Raw genomic sequence first — 16,950 nt, forward strand, 5'->3', positions numbered from 1 at the left:
GCACAAAGAGGATTGCTTGAGGATGTCATTGGCCAGCATCTTCAGGCTGCTTTAAATTGCTGCTTTAAGGCTTTAAGATCAGATACTGTGTTTGTGCTGCAGATCTCTCAGATGCTGAGACTACATTAACATGTACAATAGATGTGAAGCCACTTTCTTGTCCACTGTCTGTTTCATTCATCTATCTCCAGCATTTTGAAGTGCAGCGTGACCTTTTTTTTTTCCAATCCCACTCTGAAGGGATTAGAGCGCCGTAATGCAAGATTTTCAGATTTTACAGGGGATTTTTTTAATATATATTTATTTTATACCAATGATGAAGACCAATACCCATAGATGAATGACATGAACCCATCTACTACTAAATAAAAACAAAGTCTTATAATAACAAAATGTTTCTAGGTAGCTTGAGCTTCTTTTGTTCGTAATACTATACTGAATATTTTAATACTAATTCTATTTACTGGTCGATCTAGATGCATCCCTCCATACAGATAACAGAATAATATGGATGCGAGCTCAAATGAATATTCAGAAAACCAATATCATTATAAACCAACAGTGACTGTAATCTAGTCGTTTGGTTCTTGGCCATGCCTGGCTTCATAAACCACTTGGATTAGATTCCCCTTCGTTACCAGAGAGAAGAGAGGAAGGAGCAGCCTAAGATTAGACCAGAACAGAGGTTCTTCACTTCTTCTTTCGCCATCTGCTCCAAAGACAGGCCAGCAGCTAAGAAATTACCAGCCTTTACTCCACACACACTGTTTTTCGTCCTTTTCACAACTGAAACTAAATTTACTGAATTATAGAAATGTGTTATTCTCTATTATTTTTTCACGATAGAATATGTTCACCCTTTTTTTTTTTTTTTTTTTTTTTTAAATATGTCTTAAATTAGTATGCACTTGCCCGTGTGTAAATTTTAAAATGATTTCTTCTCGAATGACTCCCGCGACCAGTAACCCTTTAATTGTACATATATGCAAATTATTGTATTTATACTGTTATTTATTTGTTGTCAGGATGTTCTGCTGGACTGAAACATATACAGAGATCATATGTTGTCCACAAATCTAGAGTTACAGTAGAGTTTAATTAGTATCTTTCTGACACAGTGTCAGCATTTACAAATTTGTAATGTTTGCAAATTGGACTGCATCACTGACTTCTGCTGCATAATGATTTGCTATAACAAAAGAAAGAGACTATTGCAGATATGCAGAATACCAAATTTAAGAAACTCCAAATTACACAAGGCAATATTTCCCTATTTTTCCCCAATAACTAACCTGACTAAAGACTCGGCTAAATATCTTGAAAACTGCAGAGAGTAAGCCTGACTGACCTGTAAACTCTGTAGTGTGAGTGGGTGGATGGATAGGCCAATGTGGGAGTAAAGAACTTCATCTTTTTGTTTCTTGTCCTTCAGTACAATATGTTCCTCATCATATTTATCATTTGGGGCTTTTATTTGGTTTTATTTGGTCATCGGAGGAACGTGTGTAATCCCCATTATTACAGCCGGCGATGCGTTTCCACTGATTATCACAAATTCGGTGTCCTGACGTGAAAGACAGAATGAAACATTGGTAATTTCAGACTCATGTTAACTAGAGATTGCAGGATGGGAGAAGAGTTGTTTTCTTTTCTTTTCCTCTCTCTTGTCTCTTCCAAGGTCATTGGGCACACATTAATAAGAGCAAAAACTGTTTGCCTCACGTCTCCATGGCTACAATAATTTACTGAAGTATCTGCAGTATGCATGTGTATCTATGCACATTTCCTATATTTCTCTCACACTCTGAATTCACTCCCCATCCATTCTCTCTTTGCAGCAACAAGCTCCACTCGGCTGGAGGATTTGAGTTATCTGGACAACCAAAGGGCTGCTGGACACAGGAGCTCCGTCCGCAAACACAACACAGCTGGACGCACAAGTGATGACTCCAAAGGTATTTCGTGGCTTCACCTCAGGGGTAAAAATCATTGTGTAAATATAGTTTGTTCTCTGCAGACCTCTGCAGAGCCGTGTGGAACTTGCACTTCCCCCGTGTCACTGCCTGAATATACATAAAGTTATCCATTCTCAAATATGCTTTTACAACTGTCCTCTCCCTCTGTCTAGGGAGATTGGTGCCATTCAAACAAGCCGACATCATGCTAAAACCATTGCTGTTTGAAGTCCCCGGCATCACCGCGGAAACACCTTTCGTGGGCCGGGATTGGCTCTTCACGCGACTGGAGGAGGTCCTCAGAAAAACGAGCTGCTGCGAGGGACGCGGCGCTGTCATCGTGGGCAACGCAGGATCCGGCAAGACGGCCATCATCTGGCGCCTGGTGACACTCAGCTGTTATAGCATGCGCACGCCACAGGGTGGTCCCAGCATCCCTCACAGCCCAGGCTCCTCCCCTAAATGTAAGACGCCTATCTTTACTCCCAGCATTGTGACTTGCTTTAGTTGCAGCTCCAAACATTAGTGTAAGAACACAACAGAACGCCACAGGTTGGATTCATACATCCTCCCGTACGCTCGAGTAGAGACAGATTCTTGTAAGATATTGGAGAAAAAAATATCACTCACTTTTTGGGAAGGAGTTTAGTAACTGGGTCACGCACTCCTCTTTCAAGTTCTCCCTGAGGTTTCTCTGCTGATTGCAGTTGTGTAAGCTGAGTGAGATTGTCTCTGTCTCCCCCCCTTTCATGACTGGCACTGGAACTGTTCCTTTGTCGGAAAAAAAAGAAAACAACCTTTAGTACACAAAAATTTGGCACATAAATGCATGTTACATGCTGTGACGCGCTGATGAATTTTATGTTTTGGATCAAATATGACATGACACCTGGTGTTATTGAAATAAGAATAGTCACAAATAGAGATTTTTTTTTTTTTTTTTTAAGTCAGCTGCTTTCAGCCTTTTCCTGTATTACAAAAATATGTATTGTTCAGATTACAGGCTGACGGCAGAGTGGCATTCATCTTTCATTACTATTGGATTATTTATTGATATCTGTAATGTATGATGTAATTTTCATTTGAATTTAAAAGAGGATATAGCATGAGGTATTATGAATCCAGACTACAGGTCAATCTGCAAACCCTCTTGCTTCCATCTGGTGTAGTTTTTCTCAATACTCGTAGTTACCAGTCTTGCTTACAGATGCACTAATTAATTGCAGCGGTTTAATTGCGTTCCTTTCACTTCACTCCTGACATTCTTCTGCTTACACCTGAGATTTCATCCAACGAGTGTAAACGGCAGCTTTGCGTTCATTGTTGTTGTTCTGTGCTCTCCGTTCAGGTGGGGATAGGCAGGGAAAAGCAGCCTCCAAACAGCCAGCCGATTCCCAGTCCAACCAGAGCGCTGCTGCAGGCACAGGGGATAGTACAGCGCAGAGGAACGAGGCAGTCAGATGCCTAGCTGCCAAGGTAACACACACACACACACACACACACACACACACACACACACACACACACACACACACACACACACACACACACACACTCTCTCTCTCTCTCTCTTATTAGCATTTCTACACTTGTGAAGTCCCTCAATTACAAGTTTCCCTTTGTAGTGTGTAACTCTAACCGAAAAGCAACAGGAATTGCACTTATTTGCCTTTAGGGGGAAAGTTACATAAGAAAATTGATACCTCACTCGTATGTGTCTGTTAAATATAAAGCTGAAGCCAGGATATCGTTTTCATAGCATCAAGAGTGGAAACATTGAGCCGGACTCTGTTCAAATCTGCTTACCGTTGTAAGTGTAATGCTGAGATTGTCAATTATATACAATATTTGTGGTCATGTGAAGCTACAAAGCTACTACTCTGGTATTGTGGGTGAATATCATAGATATTAAACTGAAACTGAATATTGTTCCTCTTTTGAATCAAGGGCATCACCTCAACAACAACAGAAAAATGTTGTGGCAGTCTTATAACAGAATGTATTCACATCGACTACAACTCATGTCTCTGTCTCTATCTTTTTCTTTAACCTTACTGATTGTTTACAAATTCATTAATTTCCTGTTATCTTTCTCTGCTGTAAGAGATGGTAAGGGTTAGGGTTGGAGATAATGTCTCGTGTTTTTATTTCTTATTCTTACCTAACTATCTTACCATGTCATGTCTGAGTTGTTTTGTTCTGTAAAAAAAATTATTCAATATATACTGAAAAAAAAATCCCTCTGCCAGCATCTCCACCACTCAGTATTTATCCTGCCATATCTCATTTCTTTAATTTATATAAAAGCCATAGTGTACGATGGACAGCTCTATTTTTCTGAGGTTATGTGCTGAACTATTGCTTGGCTTTGAGCTGTTGCCAGGGAGGGAAGAAAGTTACTGCTTACAGGAGTAACTTCAGCACATTATCACCCAACAATTTACACATTTACACTTTGGTTTTTGATCAAACTAAACAGACGGGATGAAACATTTTAGTGAGCTTTACGGTACGTGGGTTCTGTTACCCTTGAACTGAATCAGGCTAGCTGTTTCAACCTATTTCCAGTCTTTGTGCGAAGCTAAGCTAAACTGATGCTGGCAGTAGTTTTTTTTTTAATCAACAGATATACGAGACTGGTATCGATCTTCTCATGTCCTGCAACATTGCAAATAAATACGTGTACAAAAAATTTGAACTATTCATTTAACTACCAGAGCTGCATGCCTGATGCCACCCCTCAACTTAATTGTAATGTTTAGCTAAAAACTAAATCTTATCCACCAAACAGCCCTTTGAAGAAGTAAGCACACACCAAAATGTATCACTCTCAAGGACCCAAATAAAAAATGTAATAAAAACTGAAATTGGTCCTCGCAAAGATACAAGCTTACATACACACATAACACACTCCAGGCATCTGACTCACCTGCAGTTCTCGCAGAAAAAAAAGGAAGAAATAACGTTTACATTACAGGGATGCTTTCAGATTTGTAATTTTGTTATGGCTGTTTTGATAGGCCTGTTTTTCTTTCTTGCACCAGATATGAAAGTATGGCAATATAATACAGCATCACATACAGTACTGCAGGGAGCTGTGACTGTTAAAAGCCTTCGCAAAACACCGACAAGGGATCAGTTCAGAGATAAACACATATCGGCGTCGTTCATTTTTTTCAAAGAGCTGTGGGGCGACACGTTTGTGACACAAGGTTTTAATGTCAGAGTTCCTCTTCTCTGTTCTTCAGCACATGTAGAACATGCTGCTGACTGTAGCACATAGATGACATGGAAGCTTCTAAATTTACTAACATGGCCTCAGTGAGAGTTTCCATGGGAACTAGTCAGACTACTTGTGATGGTGAGGATGCCTGTTAAAAAGTAAAGTGATCACGTTATATGTGGACCACTCGTGGCTTCGGCTGAGATGTAGAAAGCTTCTAAAAGAGAGAATCATTTTCCTGAAAAAATGCTTTTATGGTTTACAGATAACTGAAATGCAGCTGCCATTCATTGCAATTCTTTTTGCACAAATCCTCCTCATTAGCAGTGGTGAGTCTTTCCTCAGACTCTTTTATCTTTCAGCTTGCCGTCTGAATAAACCAACTGGTATTTATTTTACAGATATACTGCAGTAATCTGCTGAATGAAGCTCTCATTGAGTTTCGTGAGCACAAACTGTTATGATTCAGCCACCTCTATGATTTCTGCCTATATTTTGTGTTTATATCGTTTAATACAACCCACATTTTTTTATGCGTGATAATAGCCTTCGAGATTGTTTTCCACTTTTTGTTTTTCATCTTTTCTCCAGTGATATGAACAGATAATGTACTCTGAACAAATACAAACAGCATCTCAATTTATGCAGTTTTATTGTTCCCTCTCCCCCAGCTTACAGGTCAATCACACAATTTAACAAACACAGCGTTGCTTCTTCTTCTCTGAGTCAGAACTCACTCAAAGTGAAAAAAAATACAAATAAAATATACAGCTGCAATCAGCTGGCCGTACTCTTTAAGTGGCATGGCAAGAGATGCCTCAAGGATAAAGCATATACATTTGTTGCAGAGAAAAGGCACCCCTCAGCTGCACGGTGCAAACAGGAACTGCAACATGACTTTTAATGATCCAGATCTCCCAAAATACAAACAAACAGGCTTAAGAGGCAAAAAATATGTTCAAAGTTTTGTATGCAGACATCTAGAAAAGTTTATCTTCATTAACTTTTCACCAGATTAGTTGTGTTTTGACCTCATGATCTTATATTAAAGCTTGTGTTGTGATTTGACAGTAAACGAATGCTGATAAGCAGTTTTTAAAAGTCTCAAAAAGCGCTTGTAAAATCGTCAGGAGAGCTTTTCAGACTATTTTTCAGTACCATGCTCCTTTTTCTTTTATCATTGACACTTAAAACCAACTTTACATTCATCTGTTGTTCCATCTACTGTGGTATATTCATCAGAAGAATCAGTCTGGTCCTTCATCTTCTCCCACTTTTACAACCTGAATGACCTCCTCTATATATTTCAAATATTCCCAACCGGATCATAAACAGTTATGCAGATATTATTTTGACCCCCAAACAGATATTTTCATTAAATAAGCACATTAATAGCAGCTTTGCATTACACCCCTATTTTTTCAGTTTTTTTTTCCCCCCTCCTTTCTCCTGCCAGGTGGTGGCCTACCATTTCTGTCAGGCCGATAACACCTACACCTGCCTGGTACCGGAGTTTGTGCACAGCGTCGCCGCCCTGCTGGCCAGAGCGCCACAGCTCGCCCCATACAGGGAGCTGCTGGTTCAAGAGCCTCAGCTCCAAAACACACTCAGCCTGCGCTCCTGCGTTCAAGACCCCATCGCCGCCTTCCGAAAGGGCGTTCTCGAGCCCATAGCCGGCCTGCGCAAGGGTAATGAAGTCTACACACACACTTTAAGACAAATGTGATGTTCAAAATTTTAAAGAGCTTTTAAAGTTTTAAAATAGGATCCGTTTTAAGGTGGAACACTGTCTACCTCCCTCACCCTGCAATTAGGGAACCTGCTGCCATCTCCTGTGTGAAATAGCCTATTAATGAGTCCATGATGGGCTCATAGATTATTTTCCCTGGTTAAGGTCAATGATTTGGAACTGCAGTGTGAAACAGATGTTTGGTCATTTACATAGGGAAATGAGAAGTGTTATTTTTGCCCTGGTGAATCATCAGCATCCCACAGGATTTCAAGGTCACAGAATACTTAGGGGAGGCTTTGAGCATTACAGGTGTATTAGCCAGGTCAGTTTCTCATGATACAGTCAGACAGCTAGATTGATGTGTTATTATGACCGGGCCCTCCACAATCTCAGTAGAGGAGTGTTTTGTCTACTCCATCTCTATTAAACAGGTTATAAAAAAACTTGAGAGCCCTTATGTGCATGAGTGTGAGTGTATGAGTCCTCACGGGCCTCCAGAGATGCTTTGACAGCTTAGATGATGTGTAACATGATGGATATGTCCTGTTTTCAAGCTAATAAACAGCAATGGCCTCTGGCCCCTTTCAGCAGAATATAATCAATAGCAGCGTTGCTTTTCTCGACGTATCCCGTTTTGGAAAACAAAGATGCACCGATTTTATCCACAAAAGGATTAAAAAAAAACCAACATTTTGCATCCTTTCTATGATTCTTTACTCTGTGCTCTTTGCAAGGCTAATGAAAGATATGCAGTGGTTTGTTGTGCTCAAGCCTCTGTTAACTTTCTCTTTTCTTTTATGTGTATTCAGAGCGAAGGCTACCCGAAGATGACTACATCATATTGGTTGACAGTCTTAATGAGGCAGAATTCCATAAACCAGACTACGGGTACACCATTGCAACCTTCATCACCAAAATAATCTCCAAATTTCCACTCTGGCTTAAACTGGTGGTCACAGTCAGGACAGGCCTGGTGGTGAGTGCGACTTTTTACATTACAGTCTTGCAGTGATCTCACATGATGGGATGGTTCACCCACATTACAGTTCACTTAGTGCAACTGCATCGTTCCATCTTTGCAGGTCTGGTGTTTTTTTCTCTAGGTGTTCTAGTTTCGTCCCACAGTCCAAAAACACTTCGATTACTTTCATTTTTAGCTCCAAACTGTCTTTAGGTGTGTGTGTGTGTGTGTGTGTGTGTGTGTGTGTGTGTGTGTGTGTGTGTGTGTGTGTGTGCGTGTGAGAGAATGTCAATTTTCTACACACTAATGGCAAATTGTCCCATGAAATACACATAAATGTAATATTTTAACTTTCAACTTTGAAATACTCAATTAGTGCTACACACTGAGCACATCAGTCAAAAAAAAAAAATGTTGGTACCTCGGTTCGTTTCCACTCATTCGTGTTTCCCTCCCTGGCCCCTCCCACTCAGTCCCACTAGATGACTAGGATAAAGTCATGCACATAAAAGTAGTTTTGCTAAGGTTGAGCTGTCCTGTCGAAAGACAGCGGGGTTTTTTTTTGTACTGGTGGTGCGTTTGGAGAATAATCTTTGGAGGCAGCGGGTATGTTTTGGTGCAGTACCACGTTTGGCCACCGGCTGACTCGAGACACTGTTTCAAATGGCACTTATGTACTAACAGTCGCTCTTTTGAACGTGTGAGTGCGTTCAAGCTGACAAGTACAGAAACATGGAAGTACATGATGATGACTTACAAGTAAGCGTACTAATGTCGCACTTTTGTGGTCTACAGGCCTTTTTTAACAGCGCCAGAGTCCTTTACCGACACTCAATAGAGTAAAACTACTGTAATGTACGCTAATAATGGGTATTGAGTGCGTGACTGTCTGCTTTGTCAAAGAATAAAGACTCTTAACTGCGTGTAATGGACCTTTTAACTCACTGTGGGCACTTTTAAACTCAACAAGTAATTTACATTAACAACCAGAAAAAACTTTTAAAAATGTGAAAATGTCCAAATTAAACAGTTAATTAACCCCCAAAAATGCCCTAAACAATATTAAAATAAAACGGCCAATTTACCTTTAAAGCAAAAAAAAAACCAAATGCACAAATACACCAGCTGTAACGTATATTTCACTCTTTCCTCCTTTCTAGTCAAGTACACCACTCAACTTCACTTAACTGCCTGTTTGGGCACAAAAAGGCACTTAAAACCTCAACAAACCCTTTATTGCTCAAAAGTAATGCAAATGTGCACCAAAGGAACTTTAGACTCCAAATTACACACGAGAATACAACAAGATATACACATACAATATTAGTGGGCCCACACTCAAATAAAACAAAATATAAACGCCAGAAAAAGTACTTAAATTGAACCCGGTGCAGGCCGGATGTTGTTTATGACGGCCGCTGAACGGGACAATGAAACGGGGTTACTCACCCACCGAAGTCCAGTTTACCGCCGTAGTTTGATGCTTGGATGAGCTCGTTAGTTGCCGAACGGGTTGATGTCCACTCGGGTGCCGGCTGGAGGTTTAGCACCGGAGAAAAGTCCACATGTGCTCACATGCCCTTGCACCTTGCTCTGATGTTGTGGTCCCGCCCACTAACCAATCACAAACCAAAGAACTTGACGTTGCCTCTTGACTGACTGACTGGAAGTAGACCGAACAAACAACAGTGTAGATCGGACCTGCACATCCGGGAACTTTGGTTTTCAAAACGTCCCCGCCCCCTTTTGGGGGAAAACGAAAACAAGTGACCCTCGCAGTAGACTTTCATGTAAAATAGCGGGACAGAACCAAACTAATTAAAAAAAAACACCAGTCCCCAAAACACCACGTCAAGTACATACATGTCCACTCTGCCTGCGATAGAGCACGCTGGGTAGTTAAAAAAAAAAAAAAAAAAAAGTTTAATTTGATCCCTCCTTAGTCACGTCAATGGCGAGAGGTGCCCACACGGACTATTTTACCTTACTGAGTCTCAAGGTGTGCAAATTACCAGTGAATCATTGTATTCTTCAGTCCTGCTCTACAAATAATATGCTAACTCACATCAGCAATGAACAACTACAACTGACAACTAACCCACAGCCTCCTGATGCCTTCCCTTGTATAGACCGGTGCCATAAAGCCCTTCTATCAGGATCTTTTTTAGGACATGTCAGGGAAAAAAAAAAATCTGAGATCAGAGTTTTTCACATCATTGTTGGAGTATTAACTACACAGCAATTCTTCAGCATAACGCTATTATTTAAACCACTTGGTTGAAAGCAGAAGTTTGGAGAAAAGTCTTGACTTCCTCTGATTGTCCGTTGCTATGAATGCAGTGTGGGGAATCGTTTTCCCCCATTAAAGGTGATGAAAGCCCGCCTTAGATGATGAAATGCTGGTCTGATCTACAGGATGCAAAATTGGCAGGTTATGGCTTAAACACTTCACCACTGCAAACACTGTACCTTGCAAACAAACTTCTTAAGATGCATTCACGATCATATTAAATTACATTACTCTCGATGAAAGAAACATTTCCAAACACTACCCATAATATGGCTCCACTAATAATAATAATAATAATAATAATAATAATAATAATAATAAGAGCACTATTTGTTACTGTACTCAGGGAAGTATGTAATTTGGAACAGAGGCCATGTCCAGCTGTATTAATATAGAAATGGGAGCAGGTCACGTCTCATCCAGTGTTAGCTAGAAAAGGACTCGACCTTCTGCTGCCCTGCAAACAATAAGCAGATTTAATAACATGAATGGATGTGTATTTCCGGACAGTAACTCTTGAATCCTCACAGTGAGTAACAAAAATGCTGTTCCTTGAATGGAAAAGATGTTGCTCCTGAGTTATTTAAATGTGACTCCTAAATGTTTTGAGCTACAAATAAAATGACACTCCTCTATTTTATCGGGATGTGTACTCTTGTGTGCGTCACGTATCTTTTGCACTACATGTTGCGGACCATTCAGCACCGCTCAGCGCCTTTACGGTATGACAGGTGAGCACCTGTCACTCGATGCAGGCAGACATTTCAAAACCTGGGCAAACAGAACTACTTAGATAGCTAGCTACCAATAGATTTAAGTGAAATCTTAAAAATTAGGACTGAACGAAACCATGAATTTTCCCTTTGCCTCACATTACCCGAATCACAGAGGTACTACATCTAAAGCCTGCTTCTTTCGTGTTTGCTCACTGTGCAGACTATGCAGTGTGATGTTGTGCTTTTTACTGCCACGGTATGGACAGTGTGTTGTTTGGCACCGTGGCTCTCTCTAGTCTGATGTATTTTCTCAATCCGGTTGGTAATCCCGGCAAACAGCGGACGCATCTGTCCAACGCCAAAGCCAAGCCTCCAAATGCTTCATGGATTACTTCCTCAATGGATGGTAATACTACTGGGAGTCTGCTGGGATTCTGGAGCTTGACAGCCAGCCAGCCAGTTACATAATTGGATTAGTGTTTGGGAATACACAAAACACATTTGGGGTAATTTTCTTCTTGATGCATTTGAAGTCAGAAAGTATTAAATATAAACATTTTACGATGAAAAGTACAGCTGTTATTCCACTCTTGCAGTATCCACGCTCCCTGATTGGAGCATCGTTTCTACCTTTCCCCTTTTACCGGCCATTTCACAGTGAAGTGCTGCGGAAGGGGTAAGTGGAGGACTGTCCGTGGCCACATGTCAATTGATGGTCGTTGAACCCAAATGTCAGTCTTCGTTAATGAGGAACTGAGCGGCAATAAAAGAAAAAAAAATTGGATCAGTCATAGCTGGTTTCGGCCGGTGTTGAGCAGTTGAGGATGGCAAGAGAGGAGATGAAATGTGAATCTGAGAGATGCCTGTGAGCAATGTTGGAGCTTGAGTCATTGTCACACTATTTACTGTACTGTATCCCATGGCTCTGCGTGAGTCAGAGGCAACAACATCTGAGGATTGGGTCCTCATTTTGGTGCTTTTAATTTGTCCTTTGCTAAAGCACCACAAATATGCAACCTATACATTCTTTAAACATTAAGGTGTTTGTGCCTGCGTGATGTCAGTTTCAACAGTATTTCACCAAGTATTTAACCGTTTTCTTCCTCTGCAGGAAATCACCACCCTCCTCCCCTTCTCTGGCATTTCTCTGGACATCCTGCCAGACAGCAGTGATCTGGGAGCTGACCTGAGTGACTACATCCATCACCGGGTCAGCAGCAGCACCCAGGTTGCCACTAATGTCACCACACCAACCGGCTCTGCACCTGATCCGCTACTCCTCAGCAAGTTCAGCAGCCATTTGTCAACGCGGAGCCACGGCTCCATCCTCTACCTGCAGCTGACCCTGGATCTGTTCCACAAAGGCCACCTGGCTCTGAAAGGAGGAAACTACCTGGTCGTGCCTGTCTCCCTGTCAGAGGTCAGACACGTTGATTGAACTCATGATTTGGTTAGAAAACATATATTTGGACATATTGAGGTCAGCTGTAACAACACATGTTGCAAATGAGAGTCAGGTAAAATTTTTAAACTAGGTTAATATAAACAATGAGCATAGATAAAAGGTTAAAATACATACGATTGCTAAAAGTAACATATAAACAATTAGCTTGAAGTGATAGATAGGAATTAATTGTTGGAATATTTAATGCTAGTTTAAAATATTTGGATAAATGTTGATATAATTTGTTCGAGTGATGGATAAATGGTTGTAATAGACAAGTAAATAATGGTAAAATGCTTGAAATAGTTTGCTAATAGTAACTCGTGGAATGTTGAAATAACATTAGACAAAAGTCATGGGTAATTTGTTGAGGGAAAATAATGCATAAACAGTGGAAAAATCTAAAAGTAATACTCAAACTGTTGAATTAGTTGGCTGAAAGTGATTGAAATAGCTTCAAAAAAGCAACAAATAGAGTTGAAAGATGTAACAATGACCATAAAGATAAAATTGTCAAATTAATGAAACGGATGAAACAGCTACCGTTACAGAAAAAACAACGCGTTTCCCATGTTGCAATATATCATAAGATGGGGCAAAGATGTGGAAAAGTTTTCAATTGGGATTATACATGGGCTTCAAACATCACACCATGAAAATGTTCCAAAACCATGTTTCCCATGTAGGGAAAATACGTGTTTCACGTGCTTAATCGCATGTGGTCATATGTGATCACATGAGTTTTTTGCACATGTGATTGCTGGAATAGTTCATAGCCACCACTCCAACTGATGTTAGATAATGTCTGAGAGAAAAGGTTTGGGAACCAGCTGTGGAGTAATGTGTGTTTTATCGCACTGTTATTTAGATATGTAATACCATATGTAAACAACAGCCTTGAATCCTCTTAAGCTAAAGAGACTGACTTTTTACATTCAGCGTATTTTTGGACCCGCCCTCTGCCTCCTCATCTGGTCAAGTTCACAGTCTAGCACTTAACACTTGTCAGTCATCGCGGTGAGCTGTCGGTCGTGAAGCATCTCGCCTGAGGACGAAGCAATCAGTGTCCCTAAAATCCACACACAAAGAAACACAGGAAACAAAATATTGTTCAGGGACATTTTTCACAAAAAAGAGAAAAAGTGCTCCCACTCTCTACTCAGATCAATAAAAGATAAAACTGACAGGATCAAAAACTTCACACAAAGCGCCAAAAATAGTCCACAGTGACTAAAGTAAATGGCAGTCGCATTTTAATGTTACATAATCATCAGCGTAAACTAGGACAAGAGATGAGCAGGTGTTGTCAGACACACAAAGCCCGAGAAATGTAATGATTTAATGAGCGGATAATGGATGTGGGAAAGCATGCATAAAGGTGATGGACAGTTAAATACAAGAACGACGAGGAACAGTGTGGATCATTTAGTAAAATCCATCACATGATGAAATGTCTGGAATGCTTACACCAATCGTAGTGAACAGCCTGTGTAAATAAAGCTGTGACTTTTTTTTTTTTTTTTTATTGTAAGTGTTCACTTTCAGGATGTCGCAGAAGCTTCCAGCAAAGTTATCAATGTTCCAAAGATCCAGGATCCCTGACGAGATGCAACACGTCAAGTCAAATCGTGAAAAATGGAAGCTAACATGTTGGCTAGCTTCTGTTGTTTCCTCTTCGAGTGGATGCTTGCTTTGATCCGTGTCATGTGATTAGTATTTCCCATGAACCCATGACAATGATATCTCACTTATAAGATCTGGCCATTTTCTATATTTAAGCCAAGAGGATTTAGGTGTGTAAAACGCAATCATGTTAATATTTGTTAAATTATTTACCGTTCATTTCGTTTAAACTCGCACGTTTTAACTCTGAAATCCTCTTTTTTTTTTTTCGTTGAGAATTGGCTACCAGTCAGTTCTGGTTTGGTCAAAAGTAAATTGATTACGTTAACAAGGTGTGCTGTCTGTTAGGTGTACCTGCTGATGTGTCGTGCGAGTTTACCGGACAAAGAGGTCTTTGAGCGGGTACTTCCGGTGCTCAATGTGGCCCTGGCCTCTCTGCACCCACTGACTGATGAACAAATGTTCAGGGCTCTGAATGCAGGGAGTGTGAGGGGGGAGCTGGAGTGGAAGGACTTCCAGCAGAGATTAGACAGTCTGGCTGGATTCATGGTAAGACTCTTGATATAACTGCATGGAAGGGTCCATAATGTTTAAATGTTGTGTTTGTATTGCAGTAAAGTAAATAACTTACATTTACGTCTAAGAGTTTAGAAGTAGGGATTATTATCCGAATGGACACGGGACAGCCATTAATGGTTTCTTTAAATATAACAAACCTGATCAGCATTTTCTCATCCGTGTTCCTTGCCGTCTGTGGTTGCAGGTGAGACGCAGGGATGGCACACGGATGCTGTGTCATCCCTCCTTCAGAGAGTGGCTGGTTTGGAGGGCCGATGGAGAAAGCGCTGACTTTCTCTGTGAACCGAGGTGAGGTCAAAGGTCACACACGCAGAGGCCTCTTAACATTTACTCTATATAGGTTTGTGACATAAGAAAGAAGTGTGAGAAATCCTTGTCAAAAAGGAGGGTTGTTACATGAGAACTTTTGTCGTCTTTTCTAATTGAAAAATGAAATGCACCGTGTACATGTGTGTAGGAGTGGCCACGCTCTCCTGGCATTCATGTTCTCGAGACAGGAGGGCAAGCTGAACCGGCAGCAGACGATGGAACTGGGACACCACATCCTCAAGGCTCACATATTCAAGGTAACCAGAACTGTGACACTACAACTCATGCAGGTTTATGAATGGAACCGACAGTACTTGATAGGCCGATAGCCTTAATTTCCAAAGGCTTCACATAAAGATCCTCCACTTTACTGTGTTACTGCACAGAAAAACTTCTCGCCTGCCATGAACCTGCCAGTTTACACCAAAGCAACTAGACTAGATGGTGTAACATCTCCATGGCAACTGCTGACTTTTCAGGCTTTTACGCACCCGGATATCATTTGTAGCGTCTTAAAACATGAATGAGGATAGTGACAGTGACTTACTGGCAACAGCTGCATCTTTTCTAGTGATGCAATTTATGCCGTGAACTTGAGACAGGAGATCTCCGCTGTTATGTCAGGTTTTTTTTTTCCATCTTTTTCCGGAGCTGTTCTGTCATTTTATAGAGTCACCGTCTCCTCTAATAAGCAGGGAAAAAAAAAACACGATTGTACCTCACATTACTAAACTGCCCATTTGCGACTTGACAACGTGAGTCGCAGGTGACGCCGTCAGCTGGTTTGAGTCAAGCTGAAAGGAGCCACTTCACACTGCTGCAACGCTAAAACAGTTTCCTCTCGTTGTTAATCTTCGGTCTGAACTTGTCTCACAAGTACGAGTGAGCCCCGGTCTCTGCCAGCTTCCTATACATTGACACCACTCGTATACAGTACATAAACACCCACAGTGAGTATTGTTGTGTTTGCATGCATGGCTCGCACTCTACTCACTGCACAATTCAAATTCTGCACTGCAGATCTCATCTAAACAAGCTTAATCTGTCTCGCTCTCTGTGTGTGTGTCTCTCCCCCAGGGTCTGAGTAAGAAGACAGGTGTGTCCTCCAGCGTTCTTCAGGCCATGTGGGTAAACTGCAGCACAGACAGTCTGTCCGCTGCACTGGGCTCCCTGAGGAACCTGTACACGCCTAACATCAAGGTGACATACAGCAGTGGGATACATTAAAAACGCTTACGCCTAAATGTTTAAGCTTTCCTACAGAGATTCTTTTTTTCTTTCTTTCTGCAGGTAAGTCGTCTGTTGATGCTAGGTGGCGCGAGTGTGACCTGGAGTACAGAGGTAATAGGACATGCTCCCATCCTGGCTGTCCACGCTCACCTGGGGCACGTGGAGATGGTCACTCTGCTGCTGGAGATGGGCGCTCCCATCGATGGGCTCACTGACAGCGGCATGACGCCCCTCTGTCTGGCTGCCGCTGCGGGACACGCAGACATCGTCAACCTGCTCTGCAAAAAAGGAGCCAAGGTCAGTGTGATTTCTGTGTAGAGAGGGGGCGTGACAGTGGTAGGTTTGGGGAGGGGGGCGTAGTCAACATAATTACCACAGATAAATCTGATTTTAATCTGTAACACTCCGTCTCTCTTTACACCTCCCGAACCGCTCTGGTTTTACATTCACTACAGTTTGGGGATCTATTCTTGGAGACAGATGACATAAACAGGGCTGATCTAGGCCAGCGTATTACAGGCACCGGCGAGGACCCGTGTCCTAAGTCCTTCTGTATGCCCCTCTGTGCCAGGTGGGCCACGCTGATAAGAACAACCAGTGTGCGCTGGTCCATGCCGGGCTGAAGGGCCACGCAGAAATCATCAGCATCATGCTGAGCTCGGATTGGGGAGCGGAGGTTTCCACTGACCCGCAGCAGCATCACAGCAACGACACTGCGACCGGGAAAACACAGGCAGCGCAGCAGGCAGCGACGGCTGCAGCTAGTGTGGGACACACACAGGTACATATCAAACCACAGTCCTAATTACAAAAACATTTTTAACACCGCTGAAATTCATCTTCGTGTAGAGCACGGTGCACATCCTTGGCTGACGCAGAGGATCTATT

At 41.6% G+C, this 16,950-nt stretch overlaps 1 protein-coding gene across 2 annotated transcripts in view; it reads left to right on the forward strand.

Moving 5' to 3' along the window:
• LOC138213433 (protein TANC1-like) overlaps positions 1-16,950 on the forward strand; it is a 37,168-nt gene that overhangs the window by 12,914 nt on the left and 7,304 nt on the right. For both annotated transcript variants that reach the window (XM_069174525.1, XM_069174526.1), the window contains exons 8-19: positions 1,839-1,955; positions 2,129-2,419; positions 3,304-3,431; positions 6,635-6,866; positions 7,720-7,886; positions 11,989-12,297; positions 14,293-14,493; positions 14,708-14,811; positions 14,981-15,089; positions 15,910-16,032; positions 16,123-16,359; positions 16,634-16,843. In XM_069174525.1, the coding sequence (XP_069030626.1) occupies positions 1,839-1,955; positions 2,129-2,419; positions 3,304-3,431; positions 6,635-6,866; positions 7,720-7,886; positions 11,989-12,297; positions 14,293-14,493; positions 14,708-14,811; positions 14,981-15,089; positions 15,910-16,032; positions 16,123-16,359; positions 16,634-16,843 (2,228 nt within the window). The remainder of the gene's footprint in view (positions 1-1,838; positions 1,956-2,128; positions 2,420-3,303; positions 3,432-6,634; positions 6,867-7,719; positions 7,887-11,988; positions 12,298-14,292; positions 14,494-14,707; positions 14,812-14,980; positions 15,090-15,909; positions 16,033-16,122; positions 16,360-16,633; positions 16,844-16,950) is intronic.

The sequence above is a fragment of the Embiotoca jacksoni genome, unplaced genomic scaffold, assembly GCF_022577435.1.
Source record: "Embiotoca jacksoni isolate LCO1_2020_lvr unplaced genomic scaffold, fEmbJac1.0.p SCAF_6, whole genome shotgun sequence".
Lineage (NCBI taxonomy): Eukaryota > Metazoa > Chordata > Actinopteri > Embiotocidae > Embiotoca > Embiotoca jacksoni.